This window comes from Sciurus carolinensis, chromosome 4 (genome assembly GCF_902686445.1).
Source record: "Sciurus carolinensis chromosome 4, mSciCar1.2, whole genome shotgun sequence".
NCBI lineage: Eukaryota > Metazoa > Chordata > Mammalia > Rodentia > Sciuridae > Sciurus > Sciurus carolinensis.
In genome coordinates this window covers 251,321-277,347 of record NC_062216.1, presented here as the reverse complement: position 1 = coordinate 277,347, position 26,027 = coordinate 251,321, and the positions used below count along the sequence as shown (strand labels likewise).

Sequence of the window (26,027 nt, the reverse complement as noted above, 5' to 3'; positions counted from 1 at the left end):
CAGTCATCAGTGTGTATATATCATTACATTGTACAATGTGTTTGATCAGCTCCTGAAGACAAATTCTTAGAAGTGGAAGTAGGTTACCAGATTTTAAGTTATTAGAGTCTTTTAAACAGCCATCCCAATTTATATTCCTAAAATGTGAATTCAGCTTTTAGCCAATTGTTTAGATAGCATGTCCCTTCTATTTTCATGTGAGAAAATTGTCCCAGGGAAATTCTAGTTCTAACAACTATAAACTGACAGCTTTTCCATGAAGAAACTTAAAATTTCTTTATGGCAAAAGACACTATAAACAAAGTTGAAAAACAAACAAAACAAAATATTTGCATATTACATGGTAGATAAAGCTAATTTCCTCAAAATAGAGACATTATTATAAATCAGTAAGAAAAATTATCACCCCTATAGAATGAACCAAACTGAAACGGCAATGCCTGATAGAACTAATAAGAAAAATTTTGTGGGGCTACAGTTGTGACTCAGTGGTAGAGCACTTGCCTAGCATGTGTGAGGCACTGGGTTCAATCCTCAGAACCACATAAAAATAAATAAATAAAATAAAGGTATTGTGTCCATCTACAACCAAAAAATTAGCAGTTGTAATAAACATATAAAGCATCATTATGTGGTACCTTATTTTTATATATTTCATACAAAACATTTGATCCATTTGAAATATATTTTGTGTGGGAGAACGTGACATAGATCCTCCTTATTTATTTATTTATTTATTTATGTATTTATATATTTATGTATTTGTTTTGGTACCCAGGATTGAACCCAGGGGCACTTAACCACTGAGCTACATCTCTAGCCCTATTTTGTATTTTATTTAGAGACAGAGTCTCACTGAGTTGCTTAGCACCTCGCTGTTGCTGAAGCTGGCTTATTCCTCCTGTCTCAGCCTCCTGAGCCACTGGGATTACAGGCATGTGCCACCACACCCAGCTATGATCCTCTTTAAAAAAAAAAATAAAAAGAAGAAGAAGGAGAAGAAGGAGGAGGAGGAAACAGAACAAAATATCATTTACCTAAATCCAGCACCTTCTGCTACATTATCTGTTGATTTTCTTCAGTGAATCTAGAAAACATCTTTATAGTACATTAATTCTCCTTTTCCTTGTGTCTTGTTCTTGACTCTCTGCATCTTTTCTCTTGCTTTGCACCAGCTGCCCTCTTGGCATCAGGGGGTGAATGGTCCCCCCTGGCAGTGATCTGCTCATGCAGTCAAAGGCAACGTCATATCCCAGCTGGTGGCACTCAGGTGCCACAGAGCCAGAACTATGCCAGGGTGAGGCATGTGCCCCATAGGAACCAGGGTGCCACCTACCTGCCTGCTGAAGTTAGAATTCCCAAGTTGTCTTCTCACTCTCTTAACTTTGTTTTTCTCATAAGAGCTCCATTATCTTCAGAATTGCCATCTTTACCAATCTGTAAATCAGTTAGTTATTATTATCTTAAATAACTGTCTACATTTTTGTTTGGCACTTTCCAATAGTAATCTCTGTATTTCCTGATGGTGCCCACCCTTCTTATTATCATAACAGATTTATGAACCTCATGGACTCCAATGTGGGGAGACTGAAGATCCTGAGTTACTAGACACTATGTCTACAATTTCAGCAGCAGCCAACAACTCCCTGAGCTACTCAGCCTAGTGCTTACCTCAAGGCCTGTCACCAGGGATGGCTTCCACTTCTTCTGTCATAATGGACATCGCAGAATAAATTAAGCTTTTTTTCCTCCTGCAAGACTGGTCTGCTTGCCATAGTTCCTCCAGTATCTACATCCCCATGCCTGTGAGATGCACCTGCCTGTCAGCACTTCCTGTAAGCTCTACCTCAAAGAGTGTGCCAGATGCCCGTGTGAGGACATACAGCCAGGCTTGCTCTCCTTGCTCTGGAACACACTCCTTGCTTTGGCATATCAGCCACCACCCTTCAGGCTGGTATACTGCCCTGGTTAACCACACTCTTGTGGAGAGTTGGGAAAGATGAGAATAAGCCATTCCTAGATTCTTTATTCTATTTCTGAAAATATTGCAAGGAACCTGTTCAGACTCACTAAAAGCCCTGCATATCTTGTGTTCCCTTGTGCCCATCAGCCTTTTCTCCCTGGGGCAGCACATCTTTCCTTCCATTCTGTTTCATAGTTTTAGGTGGCTTTTTCCACCCCCCGACACTATGTCTAATACCTAAATAATTTAATAACAGCATACACCCATAATAACATACACACATACATCTCACTCTCAGGTTCTGGCTGTCCTGCCTCCCAGCAGTATTCTTGTGGTAGGAATGGTCCCTCATGGAGCATCCCTGGTGCTGCCATGGCAGAGGAGGCAGGATGGCCAGTCAGCTCAACCTTTAGCAGAGCAAGCACAGGAGGCCCAACTGAGACAGGGAAAAGGGAAAAGGGTCCAGGTCCTACACCTGCAGATCTCAGGACACTGAGGCAGAACTGACTACGACCCCCTTGCCCTTGCTATGGCCTCCTGACCTGGGTCTTCTCCCTGTGAGGCCCAGCACACCCACTCAGTGCCAGTAGGCCTGTGGTGAGGCTCATCATCTCTGCTTCTATCTCTTCAGGTTTCTTCTGTCATTCCTGTGACTTCATCACCAGGCCCCTGGGCACCGGATCAGCTCGCACCACCCCTGTGCCTCCCTTGGGCTCCCAGGACCCCCTGCCTCTCAGTTACTGCCACGTTAGTCCTTTTTACCCTAGCTCTGCACGGCTCAATGAAGCCTTTGGGGTTTCCTTCACCATCATCTGATCTCAGCAGAGAGTCTAGTTTGTCCTTCTAGACTTGCTGCCCCAGACTGCAGCCTTCTTGGAAGAACTCCCCACAACGCACACCTCAGCCAACCAGCAGCATGTGACTGCTGCCCACCCTATGCCTCCTGCTTCCCCAGCCTTTGCTCAGCATCCACTCTGGAGAAACCTCAGCCTTCCCAAATCAACTCCTCTTACCCATCTTCCCCACAAAGATGTGTCTTCTCTCCTCTTTATGTGCTATTTGTGTGATCCTTCTTCAGACCTCAGTTTCCCTATCTACCTTATGGAGTCAATAATCCTGGACTAACAAACATGTTTGTTGTGCCAATCAAATGGCTGTACTGCAAAACTTGCATAAATGTAAGAGTGGTCAACTTTTCCTTCCCTGAGGTGCCCTGGCCCACAGTGCCTGCTAGAGCATATCTTAAGTCAGCATTTGCTAAACTAAGTTGAATGATTATTCGTACAAATAGCATTTAAGGCAGGTGTCTTGTGATTCATAATCACAAGAGTGTTTGACTGCATGACATGGTCTTTGTGCTCAGATTAAACCACAAAGGCATTGGATCCAAGTCATTTGTATGAAAGCTATTGTGGTTATTATTCCAATAGCAAGCACCAGCTGAAACAGGTATTAATTTCCAACCTGTTGAAAGCATGAACTAAATGCTCAGTTCCCATATGCATTCCGTAAGAGTTAGACACCTATACTTTAAATGTGTTTTGACAGAATCAGGCTTTCATTCTAAGGCAGATAGTTTCCAGATATTATTGATGCTGTCTTGGCTACTGTTCAGCTTGTATCTTCGCTAACACACGAGAGCTTGAGACATGGCTCTGAACATTCTGAAGTGACTGCTGCAATGGGTTGCTCAATTTCAGCTCCTTTGACTAATAAGGTACAGCCAGGTCCAGTAGAGCCCTGGACTGGTTAAGGCCGTGCTCCTATGTTCACACTTGCTGAGGGTGTGGCAGTCAGAGACAGCAGTTTTTCATTCTTGTACTAACGTGTTAAAGTGAGACAGAAGATTTAACTCCACCAGAGCCTGTCCTTCCTTGTTGTTAGGTGGGATGGCTGTGATGGACTGCAGATGGAGACATCCCCCATTTAATCACTCACCTCCACAGCCTCACACCTGTCAACAAGGCGAGGTAAAAGACTAGACCTGTTTCATATGGTCGTGTGTTTCTGTCTTCAGCATCTCATTGGCACACTCACATGGTACCCATATTCTCCCTTGTCTCAGTGAAGCTAACTAGTACAGCATTAGGTGTTGTTTGATTAAAGGCTATGCGACTGGGGAGAGGAGTATGGGGATCCTCAAAAACTAGGAATGGAACCCCCATATGATCCAGATATATTATTTGTCCAAGAGAATTAAAATCAGCATTCTATAATGATACAACCACTTCAGTGTTTATAGCAGCACGGCTCACAATAGCCAAATTTTGGAATCAGCCCAGATGCCTGTCGACAGATGAGTAGATAAAGAAAATGTGGTGTATATACACAATGGAGTTGTATTTAGCCATATAGAAGAAGTGAGTCTCAGCAAAAGCAAGGAACTTAGCAACTCAGTGAGACCCTGTCTCTAAATAAAATGCAAAATAGGGCTGTAGATGTGGCTCAGTGGCAGTGGTCTAGTGCCCCTGAGTTCAATCCCTGGTACCCAAAAAAAAAAAAAACGCAGAGTAGAGGAGAGGAAGGAGATTGAGGGAGAGGGAGGAGGGATGGGAAAGGGGAGGAAATGCAGAATGAATTTAACAAAATCACAATATGTGCATATAGAAATATACCACGGGGAATTTCACCTCTTTGTGTGTGGAAAGCATCAATAAGAATAGAAAATGAATGAGCAAGGGGAGGATCAATGGAGTAGAATGGGGGGATGAGGGAGAGATGGGGAAGGGAAGGAGGAACAAGGACTGAAATAGAGTGGGTCAGATTCTATGTATGTATGTATGATCTTATCGGGATGAACCCAACTACTATGTACAACTATAATGCTCTATGAAAAGAAGATTGGGTATTAATAATGGGAATTAACAAATGGAATGATATCCAATTAAAAAGCTTCTACACAGTGAAGGAAACAAGAATGTGAAGAGAGAACCTACAGAATGGGAGAAAAATCTTTAGTAGCAGACAGAGGATTAATATCTAGACTGTATAAAGAACTTAAAAAACTTAATACCAAAAAAAAAAAAAAAGCCCAATTAATAAACGTGCAATGAACTAAACAGATACATTGTGGAAGAAAATACAAATGATCAACAAATATGTGAAAAAATTGTTCAGCATTTTTAGAAATTAGGAAAATTCAAATCAAAACTACACTGAGCCAGACTCAGTGACTCACACCTGTAATCCCAGTGGCTCAGAAGGCTGAGGCAGGAGAATAGGGAGTTCAAAGCCCGCCTCAGCAACAGGGAGGCACTAAGCAACTCAGTGAGACTCTGTCTCTAAATAAAATACAAAAATAGGACTGAGGATGTGGCTCAGTTTTTAAGTGCCCCTGAGTTAAATCCCTGGTATAAACCCCCCCCCCCAAAAAAAAAATTATACTGAGATTTCCTCTCCCTCTAGGTAGAATGGCAGCTATCAAGAATACAAATAACAATAAATGCACTGTTTGTGGATTGTATATTAGTCCAACCACTATGGAAATCAGTATGGAAGTTCCTCAAAGAAGCAGAAATGGAACCACCATGTAACCCGACTATATCGCTCCTTGATATTTATCCTAAAGAATCAAAGTCAACATATTATAGTGATACATGCATACCCATGTTTATAGCAACACAATTCACATAGCCAAATCTATGAAACCAGCCCAGGTGTCCGTTAGTGGATAAAGAAATGGATAAAGAAAATGTGGTATATCTTCACAATGGAGTTTTATTCAGCCATAAGAAGAATGAAATTGGGGCTGGGGCTGTAGCTCAGTGGCAGAGTGCTTGCCCAGCACGTGTCAGGCACTGGATTTGATCCTTAGCACCACATTTAAAAAATAAAATAAAGGCATGATGTCCGTCTACAACTACAAAAAAATTTTTAAAGAATGAAATTATTTAATTTGTAGGAAAATGAATGGAACTTGAGAACATTATGTTAAAGGAAATAAGCCAAACTCAGAAAGTCAAGGGCCATAAATTTTCTCTCATATGTGGAAGCTAGCGAAGAAAAAGGAAAATAAAGGTTGGGAAAGATCTCATGAAAATAGAAGTGAGATCAGTAGAGTAGATGAAAGGGCCACGGAGAGGGAAGACAGGAAAGAGGGAAAATACTGGGGACACATACATTGGTGAAATTATATCATTAAAATGTGTGCGTGTACAAATAATAGCAACAGATTCCATCATTATGAACAATTATAATGCACCAATAAAAAATATCTGAGAAAAACAAATTGCAAACAAGTATATATGCATGTTGTATGTAAATATAGAAATATCACACTGAATTTTATTTCTTAAAAAATTTTAAAAATATTTTTTTAGTTGTAAATAGACACAATGCCTTTATTTTATTTATTTATTTATTTTATGTGGTGTTGAGGATCAAACCCATTGCCTCACACATGCTAGGCAGGTGCTCTGCCACTGAGCCACAACCCCAGCCCCTGAATTCTATTATTAATAGAATTAATGTACAATTAATAAAAATGGTCACAAACAATAGATTGTGTGGGTACAGGATGTCAGATGTTAATTTTGAAATAACTTATCAGTGGACTCTGATAACAAACATACTTTTTTAAACCTGCTGAGGCAAGGAGGAAGGAAGGAGAAAGGGATAGAGTCAAAAGGACACATTTGTTCTGATTGCTGCCTGTTTTCTTAAATCACAGTTACCTGTTCTAAAGCAGGAAAATGGAGAAGTATTGTTAGCACATACTCATAAAATATTTGGATTAGAGTAATATTTACACATTAGCAAACATATCATTTCTAGATCTCACTGGAGTGATTTATGAGTATTTTTATTTGATGCTGGTTAACGTGTATTCAACTTATAGGGGTTCCACAACGAGACAATTGTGAGAAGTCAGGAGGTTATTTTTAAAATAATATGCAAATTGCCTAAAGCTAAAGAGAGACTTAGGTATGGAAAAATGATTGTAGTAATAATCCTAATTTTGAAGGAAGAAAGATCTATAGGATGTTAGAAAATGCCTACATAGTCCAGAGGGAAAAACGGAGGTCTTAAGGAAAGAATGAGAATTAATCTGGGTTTCTCAGAGCCCATCACATTCTCCACGGCAAAACTTTAAAACCCCTGAACAAAGTGAGGTTTAAGTTTATCTTCAATTTAAAAGTCATGGGTCCAAGTCAAACGAGAACACTCCTACAACACTTCTCAGTGTCAGAGCCCTTCACACACAAGGCCTCATTTGGATGTGTGGTCATCGAGCCTGGTCATCCACAGAACTGCTAGTAATCTGAGCAAACAAAGTCCTTTGACAAAGAGGCCTGTCCTGTGGCTACTGACAGCAGGAGTCTGGGAGTCCACAGAGTGAAAGGGGAGAACATACCAGAATCCAGATGTTTTCCCATCTCACTTACCTATCAGCCATCTGGATCTTCTTTTTCTGATCTGCATAACAAGGGTTTTGAGCTAAGAGAGAGAGAAAGAAGTAAAAGAACAAGGAGAGAGGAAACCGAAGGGTGGGAGCTGAGCAGAAGCACATGACAGGCACAAAACAAGGCAGCAGGCCAGACAGTGAGGGACCTGGTGAAGCTTAGAGCCCCTAGGACAGAACCCATGAAGGTTTCTTTCCCGATTATATCTCCATCTCCTAGCAAGTACTAGGGGCAAGAGAATGCTCACTGAAGAATGGCTGCCTCACAGCAAATCACCTTCTGCAGACCTAAAGTAAGTGCTTCTGTGGTCTGGGAGCACCGTCTGGCTCTGAGGGTGGTTTCCCTCAACCACTGATTCACATTTTGTTACACAGGACTTACGTTATTCCCTCAGGCCTACCTAATTCTCACATGTTCTAGGGATACACATTTGTTGACTGGTTGCATGTGATTTCCCATGCAATTTATACAAAGCTTTATCTCTGTCTGTTCCTTATTCTCATAATTATTCATGAAATATGAGAGGAAAATTTTTCTGACATGGGAAAAGTTTATATGGTTATTATATCAACATGGACACAGTATAGAAATAGAACTGTGGTAGAAGGTTTCACATAAAACTGCTGAATCCTGAAACAGGGAAACAGTATGAGTCTGTGAGTTTTCTATGTAAATTCCATTGCATTTACATTTTCAGTCAGTCCTTAAATTTCAGGGTAATCACAGTCTACTCAGAAACACCAGTGTTCACAGTTAGCAGTTGGGCAGTGAGTTAGACAAGTTGATAAGTCCCTTCCCCCTGCAGAGCACTGACAATATTCTGATGACTTTGTACTCCGCTTCCACCAGGTGGTTCTCTTGCCCACCTTGGTCCGTGACTCCTGGGTTCCTAGTAATCCTGGGACTCTGCATGTTTTAGGTTGTAGAAGCCACTGCTGTGTGACCTAGATCAATTCCTTCACTGCTCAAGGACTCTCAGTAGAATCATGGGGACCCAGTGTTCCTATCTAAATTAATCTCATGAGTCTAGTAAGAGAGTGACTGCTGATCTGTAATTTAGGTGGGTCACAGGTAGCTACTACTTTGAGCTCCAAAAGACAATTGGCTTGTATTTATGAAGAAGATAAACAAGCAGTTTTTGCTTTTGACTTTCAGAATGCAAGGGATTATCCTGTCACCATGTCTATTTCTTTGGAATCTAAGCTATTTATTGAGAAACTTATGTCAGAAGTTGGAGATATGGGCAGCCCCCTTCAGATTTCTCGCCCTGTGGGAGCTCTCTCTCTCCTCATTTGAATAAAGCCTACTCTTTTATGCAAAATGAAGAAGAGGAAGAGGAGAAGGAAGAAGTAGGTGTTGGAAGACCCTTATTCATGGAGAGGTGGTAGGTCAGCACTAGAAAAAACAGTTTCTACCAGTAAGTATCAACTGTTATCAGTGACATGGACCGTGTGCTGTGGGAACACAAAGGATATGGCAATTGGGAGAGTTTAGAAAGGGCATGAAATTTGAGTTGGTGCTCGGTAGGTAACAAATTGTTGCTAGTAAACAAAAGGAAGGTTTGGTTTTAGACAGGTAGAGCAAATAATTATGAAAGATCTGGTTTGGTTTGGATGAAAAAAATGTTAGAGTCAAACTTGTCATTGTCTTTTTCATTAGGAGTTCATTCTGCATAAGCTATATTCTCCTTTTTAAAATAGTTCATGTATGTGTAGCCATTGCCTAAGAGACGATTTAACATTAAAGGAGAAAATAAGTGGAACTTGACACTAATTTCATTGCCTGCATGTTGTATGTTATTGTTAGTATACAATACTGTTTTTCGAAAGAAATGTTGAATGATGGCTCTTATCTAAATTAACTAGAAACTGTTCAAACTAAGTAACATCACAACATTAGACTTGGGAACCCTTATGGGAATATGCTCTTTAGAGAAATACTTTCTAAGTCACTGTTTTAGAGGTGAGAAGGTAGCAGTCATAAATTTAGAACAGTTAGATTTTCCTACAGTAAACCGTGTCTGACATCTGTATGAAAATCAAAAAGTGGAACATGAGAGTCCAACACAAGCACAAAGTATTAAAACAGTCTTTCTTCAGACTAATTAGTCATGTCTTTTCCCCAGAACAAGACGAAAAATGCAGTCTGTCAACCTAACATCTAATACTAGGAGCATTAGGGCACCCTTTATGCCTAATTGTTGATGACAATATAAAGGCCCCATGAAATCCAGCCACACCCTTATAGAAATGGGTTCCTCTTGGAACTGTTCTAGAGAGTTGAGAGCACAGGCCTGAGCAGTTCTAGTCCTGAGGGCTTGGTCACCATCACCTCTGAGTACGCCAGGTCCCTGGCACCATTGCCTGCTCTGCTCCAGCACTGCACAGAGAGCCAGCATGGCACCCAGTCACCTGTACCCGAGAGGCTGTCCTGGTTGGACTTCCGTGACTGGGCTCGTCTCCACGGTTCTGCATTTGTGTGCCTTTAGGTTCTTCGCCAGTGCCCTTTGCTGAGGTATTTATGCCTCAGTGTAGGTTCTGGGTGGTCTGTGACCACTGCAGAGTTTCATCACACCATTCTCCTTGGTTAGTGTCTTTGGGGAGGAGAGAGGGGACTGGCTTGTCCTGCTTTGCTCTTGAACTTGGGAAAGAATTCTCCAATTGGGCACCCTCGCTGCTGAGTGGCTGGGAGTCTGCACTTAACCTTTGTTTCCTTTTTCCTTTTTCAAGGCTGTGTTTACTCTATTAACCCACTTATACCTTCATATTTATTGAATGATTTGAATAGATTTTCTTCATTTATACTATTTTAATTACTTTCTAACTTTCCTTTTCTTTAACTTGAAAACAAATTAACTTCATCTAATTTTAATTTCGATTTAATGGCTTGCTTCATAATATTCTATTCAGATGTTTAGCACTTCATTGCCCTCTTTTAAATCATTTATTGCTTATAAAGTTTTTATAATTCTGTCGGTCATTTTATGGAATATTACCATAGAAAATTAACAAATGTAAACGTGAATGTTTTATAGAAGACCTATCAGAGTGTTTTATCAGTGAGGCCTGCCGGTCCACTCTGCTATTATGTGCCTATTAGTTTTCAAGACTCAAATAAACAAATAGGACAGGTGAACACATTTCCTGAATACATGTAATTTCAACCTATTAGAAACTAACCTAGAAAAGTTAGAGATTATTTCAGTATCACAATCTTTCTGGAAGAAATGGAGGAACCAATTTTTTTTTTTTTAATTTGTTCTAATAAGTTATACATGACAATGCATTTTGATACATCGTACATAATTGGAGTATAACTTCTCAGTCTTCTGGTTCTACGTGTTGTGGAATCACACTGGTTGTGTAGTCATACATGTACGTAGGATAATAATGTCCAATTCATTCTCTTATCCTTCCTACTCCCATACCCCCTCCCCTCCCTTCACTCCCCTTTACCTAATCCAAAATACCTCTATTTTTCTCTCTCCCCCACCTTATTGTGAATTAGCTCCCACATATCAGAGAAAACATTCAGCCTTTGGTTTGGGGGGATTGTCTTATTTCGCTTAGCATGATATTCTCTAGCTCCATCCATTTACCAACAGATGCCATCATTTCATTCTTCTTCAACACTGAGTAATCTTCCATTGTGTATATATATACACCACATTTTCTTGATCCATTCATCTATCGAAAGGCATCTAGGTTGGTTCCATAGTTTGACTATTGTGAATTGAGCTACTATTAGACATTGATGTGCGTCACTGTGTCACTGTAGTATGCTGATTTTAAGTTCTTTGGGTATAAACCAAGGAGTGGGATCAAATGGTGGTTCCATTCCAAGGTTTCTGAGGAATCTCCATACCACTTTCTGTATGGTTGCAGTCCCACCAACAATGTATGAGTGTACCTGTTTCCCCACATTCATGCCAACATTTATTGTTACTTGTATTATTGATAATTGCCATTCTGATTGGAGTGAGATGAAATCTTAGTTTTGATTTGCATTTCTCTAATTGCTAGAGATATTGAACATTTTTTCATATATTCGTTGATTGATTATATTTTTTTGTGAAGTGTCTGAGAGGAACTAATCTTTTTAAAAATAAATGTATATTTGACTACATACATATTAAGTATTCATTTGTTTGTTCTTTCCAGAAACCCAGAGTGCTGGGGACTTGAACCCAGGCCTCCAGCATGAGAGGCTGGCACTCTACGAGGTGTGCTATATGGTCTGCACTCATATTAAGTATTCATAAAATAAATATTTAGCTTATCAACAGATATGTACATTTTCACTTATGAGAACAAAATCAATCTTTCCTGTGATGGTTTCTGATTACTACCAGGCATTTAAAATCATGAAAAGCATGAAAAAGTCAGTGTCTAGACTGTGTTTTGACCCAACTCCTTTTTTCATAATATTAAGATTCCATATATTTTTTCAATATCTTTGGGAACTGAAAGCTAAATCGTATCTGGTAACCCGAGCCTGTTGTAATGTAACATGCTACATCTATGGGAATTAGAATGTTCTAAAAACTAGCTATTTTGGGTATCTATTCCTACTCCAGCATTTCATCAGCATGTAAGTGCTGAATAATATCTAAGAGAATATTGACAAATTTAGATTATTTTTAAAATCAGCATGTCTGAAAGGTATGTTTTAGGAATAGTAACTTTTCAAACTGTGTGCTTCTCAGATTGTAGTCAGACCTCTGTATAAATTACCATTCCTGCTTTTCATGTGTCCATTTTCCTATGGCTTTTATTTTCCTGGTGGGAAGAATTGAATCATAAACTTAGACACACTGTGAGCCGGTGTTTGGAGTAAGTCACTTGAGAAGGGAGCCAGGAGATGTAAATCAGTGTTAGGCTGCTTCACAAGGTCCATATGTCTGAGGGCTGGGTCTCAGTAGAAGGAAGAACTAGGAAGGGGCTTCAAAGTTGTTTAAATAAAGCTACAGTTGTCCTTTTTTCTCTGACTCTGGTGTCTGCGGTGACCTTCCTGGCATCTAAAAAGCTGGGCCTTCTTTACTTTTCTTTCCTTCATGACTTCTTGAGCCCATTGGCAAAACCTAGGAAGCTGGGAGAGGAGGGTAGTTCAGTGGTAGAGTGCTTGCCTAGCAGGTGCAAGACGTGGGTTCAACCCCAGCATGGATGGGTGGGAGTGGGGAGAGTTAAAACAAGCACTCGGGAAGCTGCAGGGCAGTCAGGAGTGCTGCCCTACAGAGTGGGTGGAGACAAGGGACTCTCTGGGGCCAGAATACGGCCCTTTCAGCCCGACCTCTGTTTGGAGCTGCATGACTCAACCTACTCAGGCCTCTAGCCAGGAGCATGCAGCACAACCCATAGAGCTGAGGCCTTGGTCACCTCATCCCAAACTGGTGCTAGAACCTAGTTCACTGACCTACATACCTGGAGCCAAACATCTCCCTGTTACACACCCCTATTCCAACATGATGAAAGCATCCTAACCACCCTATCTACCCATCTTTCACTCTCAAAAAGACTCCATACGGTATCGCCCTTGATGTTGTCCAGTGTGGACAGTAAATTACCCAAGTACCTTGTGATCTTCCCCATGGACAGGCAGGAGAGCAATGGAACGATTATCATTGAGTGGAGCTGGGGGAGGTAGGGATCAGGTGTGTGGAAGAGGGGAAGGCGGAGGAAATGGTGCCCACGTTGACTCGAGAAGCTGATCAGGAGCGAGGCTGGTGGGATAATGGCCACCTGTGGGGAAGGGTTGGGAGGGATTCCAGACAGAGCTGGACGCAGCTGGACTGAGAAAGGATAAAGCTGAAGTCTTGACAAGGCAGAGGAGCTCACACTCATGTAAAAACAACTTGAGTTTTTCTCTAGATCATTGGGCATCAAACTTTTTATTTCTTTTTGCTTTTTTCCCCTCCCTTCCATGTGTCTATCCATCCATCCTCCAGAGTCCAACTGGGAAATCACTGAGAACTGATAGAGAACAACTTAAAAGTTTAATAAGGCAGTTCTTTACAAACCAATGCAGGTGTGGTAGTACACACCTGTAATACCAGTGATGGGAGGGTGAGGCAGGATGATCACAAGTTCAAGGTCAGCCTGGGTAACCTAGCAAGAACCTGTCTTAAACGTTTGTACAGAAGGGCTGGGGATATAGCTCAGTGGTAGAGCACCCCTAGCTTCACTCCCCAGTACGCAAAAAAAGTACTCCAAGCTGGCAAGTTGAGGGTGAGCATGAGGATTGTAACAGTGGCTCACTTTATGCTTTGAATATCATTCTTGCTGCTTTGGCTTTGCAACTAAATTTTAAAATGGACACGTTTCTTTCTTTTCCTCTTCCTCTCTCCCTGCTCCTCCCTAATCTCTCCCCATCCCTAATCTCAGGGGAAGCAGGATTACCTTTCTTCCCCAACATAGGCAGTTACCTGTCCCTGAGCACGCACCCACCATAGGAACCAAGTAATCCAGACTTCAGGCTTGGTACCGGAAGATCCCAGAAATGACTGTCTCCCAAATTAACAAGTGAATTACAACTCCAACAGAGAACACGTGGAATGCAGCCTTTGAATCACCTCTTTTAAAGCCCCCTGTTCCTGCTGAGGGCAGAATCACAGCCTCTGGGACAGGAGTTCCCTGTGCTTCTCCTTTGCTAGCAAAGCAATAAACCTCTTTCCTTTTTCTCAACACCGTGTCCTCATTGTTGGATTGACATGGGGGACAAGGACCAAGCTTCCAGCAATACTGGGTGGGATGGAGGGTCACTCTTGCTGTGTAGGGTCATCTCCTCATCTTTCATGGTCAGGATATGTAGCATGTTGTCTATTCTCATTTTCTGGACCATCCCTGTGGCCTCCAAGTCAGTATTTACTCATCAAGAAGTGAAAACACTGAGGTAAGCATTTCTTTAAGAATGGAAATTTAATTAATTTATGTAAATCATAAAATGATATCTTTCATTTCTATTTATTTTATCCTCTCTACTGCACTGTTTTTGAACAGACTTTGGTGTTTAATCAAATGTTTTTGCCTTTCCGTACTCACTTGATCTTGCTCAGTACAAGTGTTCTTATCATTTTGTCCTCGTAGAAGGAGAAATACCACTTCTTAGCTTAGAAATAGACTCATTGGACTTTAACCTACAGATTACAGTGGAGTCACTTTTGCTTGCATTCTTTTATCCTGGAAGCTGAGTATTTCTGAGATGTTACTTTTGAAGAGCAATGTGTGTAATTTGCTGTTTGAGTATGAGTTCTAAGTTCTAGGATCTGAACTCTACAATGATTTTACTCTTTTTAAAAGAGTATTAAAATAATAATAAGAGTAAAATAATAGAAATTTCTAAGAATAATTTTTTAAATAATAAAAATAAACAAGTGCTGTTTTCCTTTTCAAAAGCACCCACACACATTTATTTATATGAGAAATTCTGATAAACATTGTTCCTAGAGCACTTTTGCCTTGTCCACTTTTTGAAGTCTGTCTTATAGTCTTTTTAAAATAAGTAATTAGTGTAATCATTCTCAATAGGACAACAGTTTATATTACAGTCTGACCGCTTAAAAAGAGAAAGGAGCCACAAAGGATGAAGTTGACAGTGCGCTTGGTGGCCCAGAGGAGCTTGCCCACCAGAGGAGGAGCCTGGAGAGCATCCCAGGCCCTGCTTCCAGCTGGTCTCCTTAGTGGGTGTAAAGGCTCTGCTCCTGATCCCCACTGGGCTTCCTTTGGCGTTATGAAACACTTATGGATTCTTTAACCAAATTAATGAAGTAAACTATGTTTTTCTTTAAAAAAGACACCCACAAAATTTTTTTTTTTACTCTTTTAAACTGAACCTGGGGAATTAAAATTACATAGACCATCTCAAGGGTCAACTATTCAGAGATGTTTAGACTCAGGATTGATTTTCCAACTGCACTTAGCAGGTCCCTGACACCAATTCCCACACTTGCAGATGAAATGGAAAAATACCGTATTCAAAAATCTGCTGGTGAGCTGGGGCAGTAGCTCAGTGGCAGAGTGCTTGCCTAGCATGCATGAGGCATTGGGTTCAATCTTTAGCACTGCATAAAAAAATAATAAATAAAATAAAGACATGCTGCCCATCTACAACTACAAAAAAAAAAAAATTTCCTGGTGATTGAAGGAAAGCAATGACATATACTGCTTTTGTGCTAGACCATAATTCTTCATCATGATTTTATGAGTAGTTTTGGCTTTATGCTGAGTTTGAGGTAGCAGTAGGTTTCATAGATACGGTTGCTAAGTATATCAGGAGAAAACTGGGAACTCTCATTCAAAAATAGCAGTGGAATTAGTCACCATTCCCACCACATGATGTGTGATCTGACAGTGTCACAAAGCTGGAGGGTTCTTCTATGTCAGATGAGAGAGATGAGTTCAGTGCTTGTTAAAATATGTGTTTCATGTATTTAAGCTTGATGTGCCTGCTTAGTCAACTTGATGGAAGTTAGGGTACACACAATGACTTGTGTCATATAGGCAGTGGAGAAGCACTGTGCATTGTGACCACAAGTTTGTCCCTCAGCACTTGGCCAGGTGGCTCCCTTTTGAGGTTATTGAGAAACTTAGGTGGATTGTGAGACCTGCTTTGAAGAAGTTAACATGGGAGACAAATTAGACTTATTCTTTCTAATTTCAGAAGGGAAATTAGTACAAACACAGTAGAAATGATAGGAAAACAGGTTTTTGTCCAATCTACTAATATCTGACTTTTATACAATATTTCACAAATTTCATGTACATTAATTTTTTTTTTTTTTTTTTTTTGGTGATGCTGGGGATTGAGTGCTTGTGAGGCAAGCACTCTACCAACTAAGCTATATCCCCAGTCCTACAATTATCACTTAATCTTGATCTCTCACAAGAATCTGTCATGGGGTAGGATGTGGCTCAGAAAAATTGAACAAGAACTTCCTAAAAATGAGTTTTCTGAAACTCAAACCACTGCAAAGTGCAGTAGCAAACTTTGCAGTAGACCTGTCCAAGCAGGGCCTGGAGAGGCATGAGTGGCCTTCACAGGATATGGTATGGACTGGCTCCGTGTACTTGATGACCTTCAAGGGTGCAAAGATGCACAGGATTTCAAATCATGTTTTCTTCATTTCCATATATGCTCTTGATTGTTGGTGCCTAAATCTATAAACCATCCCCGACTCCAGTTACTCATCTGAGACCATCCTTATGCTAGCAGTGAATGATATATCCACATTTTTCTTCCTTACTGGTGTTTCTTCGTGACACTGTGTGCCATTTTGATCACTGTACCCCACCCCCATCCAATGGTGTGTCCCTCCCTCCTCTCTACTCCTGGCATCCGTATCAGGTGATGCGCTGCTCCCACCAGCACAAGAGACTACGGTCCTTTCTTTCCCATTCAGTAGTGTCACAGTGGCAGTTTGCAGTCAGCCATACTGTAAATATTTATCAGGATATTGGCAAATGGTACATCTCAGGACTTTTCTACCAAAAAAGCTGACTCTTAATCATTCATCAGCACAGCATTGGCCAATTTCACTTACATACCAAATTCTGCTACCTGAAGCCCAGACTCAGTCTTCTTTTCAAATATGAGCTGTTGTTGAATCAGATAGGCAAGTTTCCATTATTTATAATTTATTCTTGTACACAAGTAACTCCCAGAAGGTACTAAAGTAAAATGAAAACACCAGCAAAATAGGATTTTATTGAACCATAAAGAAGGAAATTATGTCATTTTCAGGAAAATAGATGGAACTTGAAAGCATTGTGTTAAGTGAAATAAGCCAGACCCAGAAAGTGAAGGGTACTGTATTTTCTCTCATGTGGAAGCTAGAGAGAAAAGGGACTGGGGTGGGGGTGGGGCAGGGAGAATTTCATTAAAATGGAAAGGAGACCCATAGAGTAGAGGAAGGGGGGAAGAAGGAGAAAAGGTACTAGAGACTGAAACTGACATATTATGTTCATTTACAAATCTACAAAAATGAATTCCACTGTTATGTATGATTATAATGTATCAATCAGTAATTTAAAAGGGCCAAAATAAGTTTGGAAAACTCCAATTCAAATTTAATTGAACTCTGATGTGGGGGGGGGTCCTAAAAAGGGTTCTAGATTGAATTACTTTTTATCTTTCTTAGATAGGGGAGTTGAGAAGATGACCAAAGCAGAAAAGAGCTTTAAAATAGACTGCTTGTTTTCTAATTTTTCCAAATAAAAGTTGAATGAATTTTTTAAAAATGTAAACAGTTTAAAAATTCATAAATTTTTTTCCCAAGGCCATAAGAATGAAATTTTTATACCCAATAAAACATCAACTCTTCTATCCCTAAAAACATTCTAGATGTCATAATTGTAACAGCTGTGTATGTCTATATGTGCCTTTGTTTTAGGGGGGAAATATGTAGACTGCTCAGTCCCAGGATCTTTGGTAACATAATTAGTGTGAGGAAAGGTTGAGAATCAGAAGTAAATAGTTGAGATTCCTTTTCTACTAAAATTACAAAATCCCAATGGAACATTTATTTAACCTAATAGTGTTGTGTTGTGTTGTGTTTTGTTTTGGTACTAGGGATTAAACCCAGGGGCCCTTCACCACTGAACTATTTTTTATTTTGAAACAGGATCTCCCTGAACTGCCCAGGCTATCGTTGAATCTGCAGTTCTCCTGCCTTAGCCTTAAGTCACCAGTATTACGGGTGTGCACCTCCAGGCCAGCTAACCTGGTGTGTTGGTTATGGTTCAAGTATACTGAAAATTGTTGTATGTGAATTTTTTTAAACAGATCAGGATCATCATGGTCAATCAAAAAGGAGAAGAATTAGAAAGCATAAATCAAAGAAAAATTTTAAAAATCCTAATAATGTTCATATAGAACTAGCAGAATCAGAGAAACAGCAGAATCTATTACAAGAATTACAGCCACAGCCCACAGATGGCCTCATAATGAGCAAAAATAAGAAAAGGAAGCTAAAAAAGAAGCAGCAAATTAGAAGGAAGAAAGCAGCTGGCTTAGTAACCAAGGCTTCTGGTGTCAGCTTCATGTACCAGCCTGAGGAGAGCAGCAGTGAGCAGGAAGACCTGAGGCATACTGCTGAAGGAGTCCAAGACAGCAAGGAGGCCACCTCAGTAGAGGCCAGCGGGGAAGATGATGCGGCCACCACCCAGGAAGATATTGAGATTAACAGTCGAAAAGCAGAGGGCATCCTGAACTTTCTGAAGTCAACACAAGAAATTTATTTTTATGATGGTATGCTTTTTCCTGCTTTCCTTTGAATAAAAAAAAATAGTAAAATATTTAAACATTTCCAATGTAAAATATTCAAAGTAAATTATTAGTTTCAAGGGGAAACTCAGAACATTTGTGTTCTTTCCACCAGAGAGCAGAACTAGCACATTAGAATCACACAGAGCACCAGCACAGCCAGTGCAGGGGGCTCAGTTCTAGACATGGGTGGGCTCATGCTCTTCACTCCTCCAGAATCAGGTTTTGGAAGCATTGACATTAACTAGTGTTTTCTAAATAAAGATAAATCCAGTTTGGAGATTTTGATTTTCTGTTTGTTCATAAGCTATTAGAAAAGTAAAAGAAGCACAGCTCTCTCCTTAGGACACATTTGTCTACTCTTTCAAATGTAAATTACTGATTTATTTTCAATAAACTTTTTTTTTTTTTTTTTTGAGGTTCTGGGGGTTGAACCCAGAACCCAGGGCCTTGTGCTGGTGAGGCCAGCACTCTACCAACTGAGCTATCTCCCCAGCCCGATGAACATTTTTGGGTAAACATTTGTATTGATAGAATATTTGAAAAATAAAAATAGTTTTATTCCCAAGATAACAATTGCTTCTATTTGCATAAGACTTTCTTAACAACAGAACTCAGGACTAAAAAGAAGCCCACACAACAGTGTGGTCAGACCCAGAACAAAGGCACTCCAAACCAGTTATTTTCCTATTTAGTTGATACTGCTAGGAGGTCTGGGGGTTGTGGTAAATTTAGTAGATCCAAATGCCTGGAAGACATTTGACAGTGTTCTTACAAATCAAGAAGTATTGACCATATAATAATGTGAGCAGTGACTGATTTAAACAATGATGAAAAATACCATTAAATAGAAGAGTTTTAACCAGGAAGCTGGTTGCAGGTGACATTCACCCTTTCCTCTTCAGCCTGTTTGTCAGTAACTTAATAGTTAATATGCTGCAGAGTTAGAAGTAGGATTCTAGAGATTTCAGTAGGTTTTTCATTGTGTATATGATAGAGGAGCTTGTGGCAGACCAGTAGTTGGGCCAAGAAGAAGAAGTAGAAAAGCCAGGTTAAAATTTTAAAAATCTGTCGAAATAGTACAAAAACTTCTGAGTAAACCAACTCTAAGAAGACAAAATCCCAGATACCACCTGGGGAGGTGAGCCAACATTCATAACCACCTTTTCCTTCAGGTAGTTGCCACTTCTTGGGTGTGGGGCACTGGGTGAGGGTTTGGGAGAAGGATCCAGTGTAGCCCTAAGAGGCATAAAAACCAGTAGAGTGTTTGTCAAAGTAGAGAGTTCAGCAACTAGTGAGAAAAGAGGCCAGAGAATAGAACCCAACACTGATAGTTTCCCTGAAAACCTTTCCCAAATTCTGAAGCTGGAGGTGGAAGGTAAGAAGCCAGTGACATAGAGGACCTCTGGGTAATCTCGAGAATTTGAGCACACGAGAATTCACTCCATGCTTGAGTGTGGCTCCACAGGCTGTGGAGCCCCCTTTCTGGGGGAAAATATTACCCAAGACCTCTGTGATTTTTCACTGAGCATTTACCAGCATGCCAAGAGACAGGACCATATAATGAAAAAACACACCCAGAGAGTAGTAGAGAGGATGATAGTGATGCTGTCAGAAGACCAAAAATAACTTTAATTAAGATGTTCAAGTAAAAAGATGAAAAACATGGAACAATAATAACACAATCAAATGGAAATTCTAGACCTGAGAAATATAACAACTGAAATTCATAATTAAAAGGTGAGTTTAAACAACAGATTAGATTCAGCATAAAAGAGAATTAGCAACTGGAGGGAGAGGTCAAAGAAAGTCCCCAAGATGAGGGTGTCAGGATGGAAAACATAAAAAAGACTAACCCACATGGACATAATGAGGTCTGACACCCATGTAGCTGGAGTCCAAGGTAGAGAAGGAAGGACCAAGCAGGAGCTGTATCTAGAGAGGATAGTGGGATTTTCCAAAATGATAAAAGACACAGAGAATGAGGAAATTCTTTGGACTCAAGCAAGATTAATGGAAACACTACACCTAAGCACATTGTAGTCCAACTGCTGAATCTCAGTGATAAAATCTCAGAAATAACCAGAGGAAGGACACATCATCCTCATAAGAACAACACCTAAACCAACTATGTACCTTCAGCAGAAAAAAGAGAAGCTAGATCCTGTGCAGGGCTGGGGCTATAGCTCAGTTGGTAGCGTGCTTGCCTCACAAGCCCAAGGCTCTGGGTTCAATCCCCAGCACCAAAAAAAAAAAAAAAAAAAAGAAAAAGAAAAGAAAAAAAGTAGAATGAAATAGATCCTGTGCAAATGGTTTTCCTTGGTTAACATAAATGGTCAGTGGTCTTGCTCTGTTTTTTAAAGACATATGGCATGGCCGTGGAGAACTTAGTTTCATTTCGTACTTGGAAGGTGTTTTTTTTTTTAAAAATCAGACATAAAAACAGATCCAGGTTTCCATTGTTCTTAAAACAGTGGCCTTCTCTTAACTTTGTTCATTTGTCAGAGTTCTCTGATTCTCTCTCCTGGTAGCTTCCTATATTCCAGAGTCTCATTCTAGGTGTAATGTATGTTTGAGGCTTCTTTAAGATAAAAATCTGTCTTGAGTTTACAGAAACAAAACTAAAACTGTGTTTCTTAGCGATGCTGACTTCTTCCAGGTGTTTCCCGAGCCGTAGATTCTGCTATTTCCACAGAGAGTGTTAAAGAGCTGCTCACCTGTCTTGAGTCTAACAGCATGCCTCCCTCAGATGTGTTCATTCTGGATCACATGAGAACACTGCTACTTCTGCACGACACTGAGCGATTGAGGCGAGCTCTGGAAATGCTCCCAGAACACTGCATGATGCCCCCTGGTAAGTACCGCACTGTTTTATTCATTATACTGCTCCAATACACTTGTCAAGGTTTTCCTCTGAAAACCCACCAAAACAGCAACAGATCAGAAAATATAACAACTCATGTATGACTTGGAAGAATAGAATCCCATGGAGAAATAGACTTTTCATACCTCTGCTTCATGTAAAAGTATTTCTCACACGCAGAAACATACATCCATCTACTTTTGCAGACTTGTAAGCTATCAATTCTTAGATCCTGTTTTTCTAAGTTGAAATAAAAGTGGAAGAATTCATTTCTTCCCTTTTTCCTTCTCCTCTGCTGTATTTGAAGAAGGTAAATTTTTCTATCCACCAAAGATTTTGGTCCCTTATTGCACCCCAACGGTGAGAAAGGGTGTTGGGTTATTTGGTGATTTTTTTTCCTTTGTCTACTTCTCCAATGTTTTTTGGGACCCACTGCATGCAAACTATCATGTGCTTAGACCAACTATGCTCATGTCTCCCCAGTGCTATGTGTGGGGACATAGGCCATGGTGGGTATATTTAAACCATAGAAATCTCCAGATAGTGAGAGCAAAGCACATACCCCCACACACCCAATGCTGAGGAGGCTCTGGGCAGTTACTCAGTGAACGAGCAAGAGGAACTACACGTTGCTGTGAGGAGTTATGGGACAGGATGACACCAGCTTCCATGATCAGAGACAGCTGAAATCAAGACTCATATCCTGTAGGCCAGCCAGCAAGTCAAGCTACGGAACAATAGAGCAATCCCAGGAGGGCAGTCAAGCAAGTGGCAGGGACAATACACGTGGGCTGAGGGGTAGAAGAGGTCACTCTAGGTCGGAATAGCAGTAAAGCCACCTCATGTGTATGAGTTCCTTCTTTGTAGAGGAACAGAGTCTCTCACACCCTCCTGTGTGGGGTCACAGGTCATAGCGGTCAACACTGAAGAAGGCAGATAAAGGCTCTGCTCTTAGGGACTTGTATCCTAGTGGGAAAGACAAAATGAGTCAGATAATTAAATAAAATACCTAGCAGTTCTCATAGGTAAGAGGCTAATATGAAGAAGGAAGACACAGAGCAGGAGGCAGATATTCTTGTAGCCAAGGGTAGACTGAGCCTGGAATAGCCCCACGTGTTAGAAGCAGAAAGGAGCCATGGGTCAGGAATGGTGAGGAGGCCCACCCAGGACACAGGGTGGAGCAGAGGACAAGTGGGGAGGTGACCAGCCTTGGGGTTGTGGTAATGTGTCAGTCTTTATTCAGAGAGAAACAGGAAGTTTCTAGAAGACTTAGTGTCAGGTCTCTGGGCTACTGGAATGAGGGAGCAGGAGCCAAAACCAGGGGTGAGGGATGCTGTGATAATGGCCCTGGGGAGAGCTGACCACAACATGGGCCAGAGTGAAGAAGCTCAAAGGACAGGTGTGGTCAATGTCCAGATAAATCATGTAGGGAGAGCCAGTGGGATCTGCTGACTGACTGGGTATGGGATGTGGGAGGACAGATGGGTGTTTTGGCCTTAGCCTATGGGAAAAACAAGTGGCAAGGAAGAAGTAGCAGGTTTCGTATGAGGTGGCCCTGTCAGGAGACCCAGGTGGGGACATCCAGGTGAGGCTGGTGCTCACCTGGACAGAGCAGAGGGGCAGCAGTGGCAAAGACTCCCTTAGTGAGGGATGAGGGAGTCAGAAGAGACAGGGCACAAAGATGACCTGCCAGGGGAGTTGGCTGCAAGGGAAGACAGGAGTGAGACTAAAGGAGGCAGGTGGGAGGAACGGCAGGCTTTTGACTGCCCAGGGACCCACGTGCACAGAGGGAAGGAGGCCAAGAGGAGTGCGCCTTTGGGAGTGGGAGCGTGTGTGTAAAGCAGCAGAACTTGGCATGTTCACGTAAGACCAAGGCCCTTGGCTCACAGGCCAGCCCTCCTGTGATTCTGGTTGACTGTCAGGCCTGCTATTAAGTCTTTAACATACGTAAAATCTAACAAACATAAATTTCTGTTGTAAAGTTGTATCTCAAATATAAATGGGCAGTTTTATTGAGTTAAACTAATATGAAATTTTTATGAGATGAAAGTAAACAACTTAAAATTTGAAATTTCCATTCTTTAAATCTGTTTCTTATACTCAAGACTCTTGTGCAGCCTCCTGAAGTGCATGGCGTCTGGGTGGTTGCTGGGGAGTCAGAGATCTCCAGTGTTAAAATCACCGGGCAGGTTTTTGTCCACGGCACATTTTCTCTGTTCGGTGGATTCCCCTTGAGCAGGTGGTAGGAGGAACTTCGTTTTTCTATTTTGAGCTATTTTGTAAAATAAAATTTTATAAATGATCAAACTTTGTTTTCAAAAATCAGATTTGTCTGATGCTGATTTGGCCTCTACAACTCTTTAGAATTAAGTTTTCTTTCTCATAAAACTAGTTCATGAAATCTAATGAGTATCTTATCTCTAGGGATAACATTTAACATCAGGTACGAAATGTTTTCTGCCTGTCATGTGTCCTACTTCACTCAAGTAGGGTATGGCCATTTCCAAGCCCAGTTCATGTGCTTTTGCAGCACTGGGACAGGCCAGTGCTCAGTGACAGAACGGCTCTCAAGCTTGCATGTAACACTGTCACAGAGACACTTTACAAGTCAGAGCTGCCATTAGCTGAGCTGCTATCACAGGCAGGCACTGAGACATACTGAAGGAATTTCTGCATTCGATCCTCCTTTAGTCCTCAGTGTGGAAGTGAGGTTTTACCACCCAGACTGTGAGGAATCCTTGCAGAGGTCAGGCACCTTGCTCTTGGTCAGAAGATCTTCAGCCTTGGGAGGATCTTGAAGTGGCTCCTATAAAGTGGGCAGGTTGGACCCTCTCTCCTTAAAGCACCAGGTCTCGGGATCCAATCTAGTTTGTAAGTAAAGCATCCACATCAGCAGTAGTGGACAACTCCAAGGGCAACCCAGGCCCTGACTAACACCAGGGAGGTTCCTCCTTGTACCCATACCCTCAGGGTTTGTGCAGCCTCTGTGACTGATGACTTTAGAAGTGGTAAAAGTATCATAAACTAGATTCTAGAGTTTCTGCAAATTGTGAAGCCTAACATTCAAAGAAAATCTTTATCAGAGCTACAGTTCTCCCAGGAAGCAATAGAAGGACCCGCAGGTGATTTCTTGCTTGGTCTCCTTGACCATTTGCTCTAGCTATCCTGGTATATAATATCAGGCTTCATGAAAGTGAATTCTGTACAAACCATCTTGTCTCCCTTAGGATTCTACTTCTAATTTTCTCTTACTTGTTCACTTTTGATATGAACTTCTTTCTCCTTATGATTTCAATTTGCATATGGTTTTATTTCACACTGGATTCTAACCCTGTAATACTGTGATAGCATGACATTTGGGTCCAATAGAACTTGAGGGCCCCAGTAGAACACAGACATTCAGAACCAATTCTGTGTTTGTTGCATAATGTGTGATTTATAGGTTGTGTACCAAGGTTGCATTTAATCAGATTATTTCAGGATTTATTTTAGGCCTAAAGGCTAATAACTACACAGTAATAATTAATGATTTATCTTTTTGCTTCAGCTCTATTTTATACTTTATTTTGTTTTGTTTTTGTTTTTTGCCTTCCAGACCATGCCAGAGTAATCTCAGCTTTCTTTAATTACTGGATCACACACATCTTTCCTGAGAAAGACATTGAATGAAATCAGTGTACCACTTTAAGAAGAGCTAGTATTTAACCAGAAATGAAAAGACAATACAAAATGGCTAAGAGTTAATTCTCATATACAAAGAAGAGTAAATTCTTGGTATTTTCTTTGTAACTCAAGTACTAAGAACTCCAAAGACATTTTTGCCATATTATTTATTCCTGTGCTTGTATAGAATGGTAAGATGACTTTTGAGACTTTAAATGAGAAATTGGGGTAAAATTGAAATTTCTTATTTGCAGTTACATATGTCTTGAGTTACTTCATAAAACTTGATTGTCTTTCTAGTTCCTATAAAAATTGAAAATGAGCATATTATTAAATAAACTATATAGATTGAAGTTCTATTTTTCAAAAGTTTCACATCACTTTGTATCTGAAAATCTTGGTTTTAGGAATGACTTGTAGGTATTAAAAAACTGGTTTGAGTAATTTGATCATAGAGGATTATTCTTTTTTTCTTTCTTCTCTGAGTTGAGAGTTAAGAACCTGTTTTTCCTGTTTTACCTTTCTTTTTGTCATAGGAAGAGTAACCAGTTTTTAGTTGCTGAGTTTTAAAACCATCGGTCAATTGGTGTGACATTTTACCAGGCATCACTCTGTCCATAAAGATCACAGTTTTACTGTGGTAAAGTACGCATGACATGCATATCACCTTGGTCATTGCTAGGTGGATTATCGGGGTCCCTTGAGTCCCTTTGCCAGGTCGTGCATCGTCAGCACTGTCTTTCCTGTTTATGGCTAGAACATTCCTCAGTGTCTGTACATAGGCGTGTCTTATGGATCCACTTATCTTTTTTTTTTTTTAACATTTTTATTATATTTTCTTTCTTTTATTGTAAACAAATGGGATGCATGTTGATTCTCT

At 40.6% G+C, this 26,027-nt stretch overlaps 1 protein-coding gene across 5 annotated transcripts in view; it reads left to right on the top strand.

Moving 5' to 3' along the window:
- The window catches only part of Erich1 (glutamate rich 1), an 89,457-nt gene that overhangs the window by 52,966 nt on the left and 10,464 nt on the right, over nt 1–26,027 (top strand). For 2 of the 5 annotated variants that reach the window (XM_047550173.1, XM_047550171.1), the window contains exons 4-6: nt 18,142–18,606; nt 21,281–21,475; nt 25,080–25,504. In XM_047550173.1, coding sequence (XP_047406129.1) covers nt 18,142–18,606; nt 21,281–21,475; nt 25,080–25,153 — 734 coding nt within the window. In that variant the 3' untranslated portion in view covers nt 25,154–25,504. Of the gene's footprint in view, nt 1–18,141; nt 18,607–21,280; nt 21,476–25,079; nt 25,505–26,027 lie in introns of those variants that run through there. The other 3 variants (XM_047550174.1, XM_047550175.1, XM_047550172.1) reach the window with 3 other exon arrangements.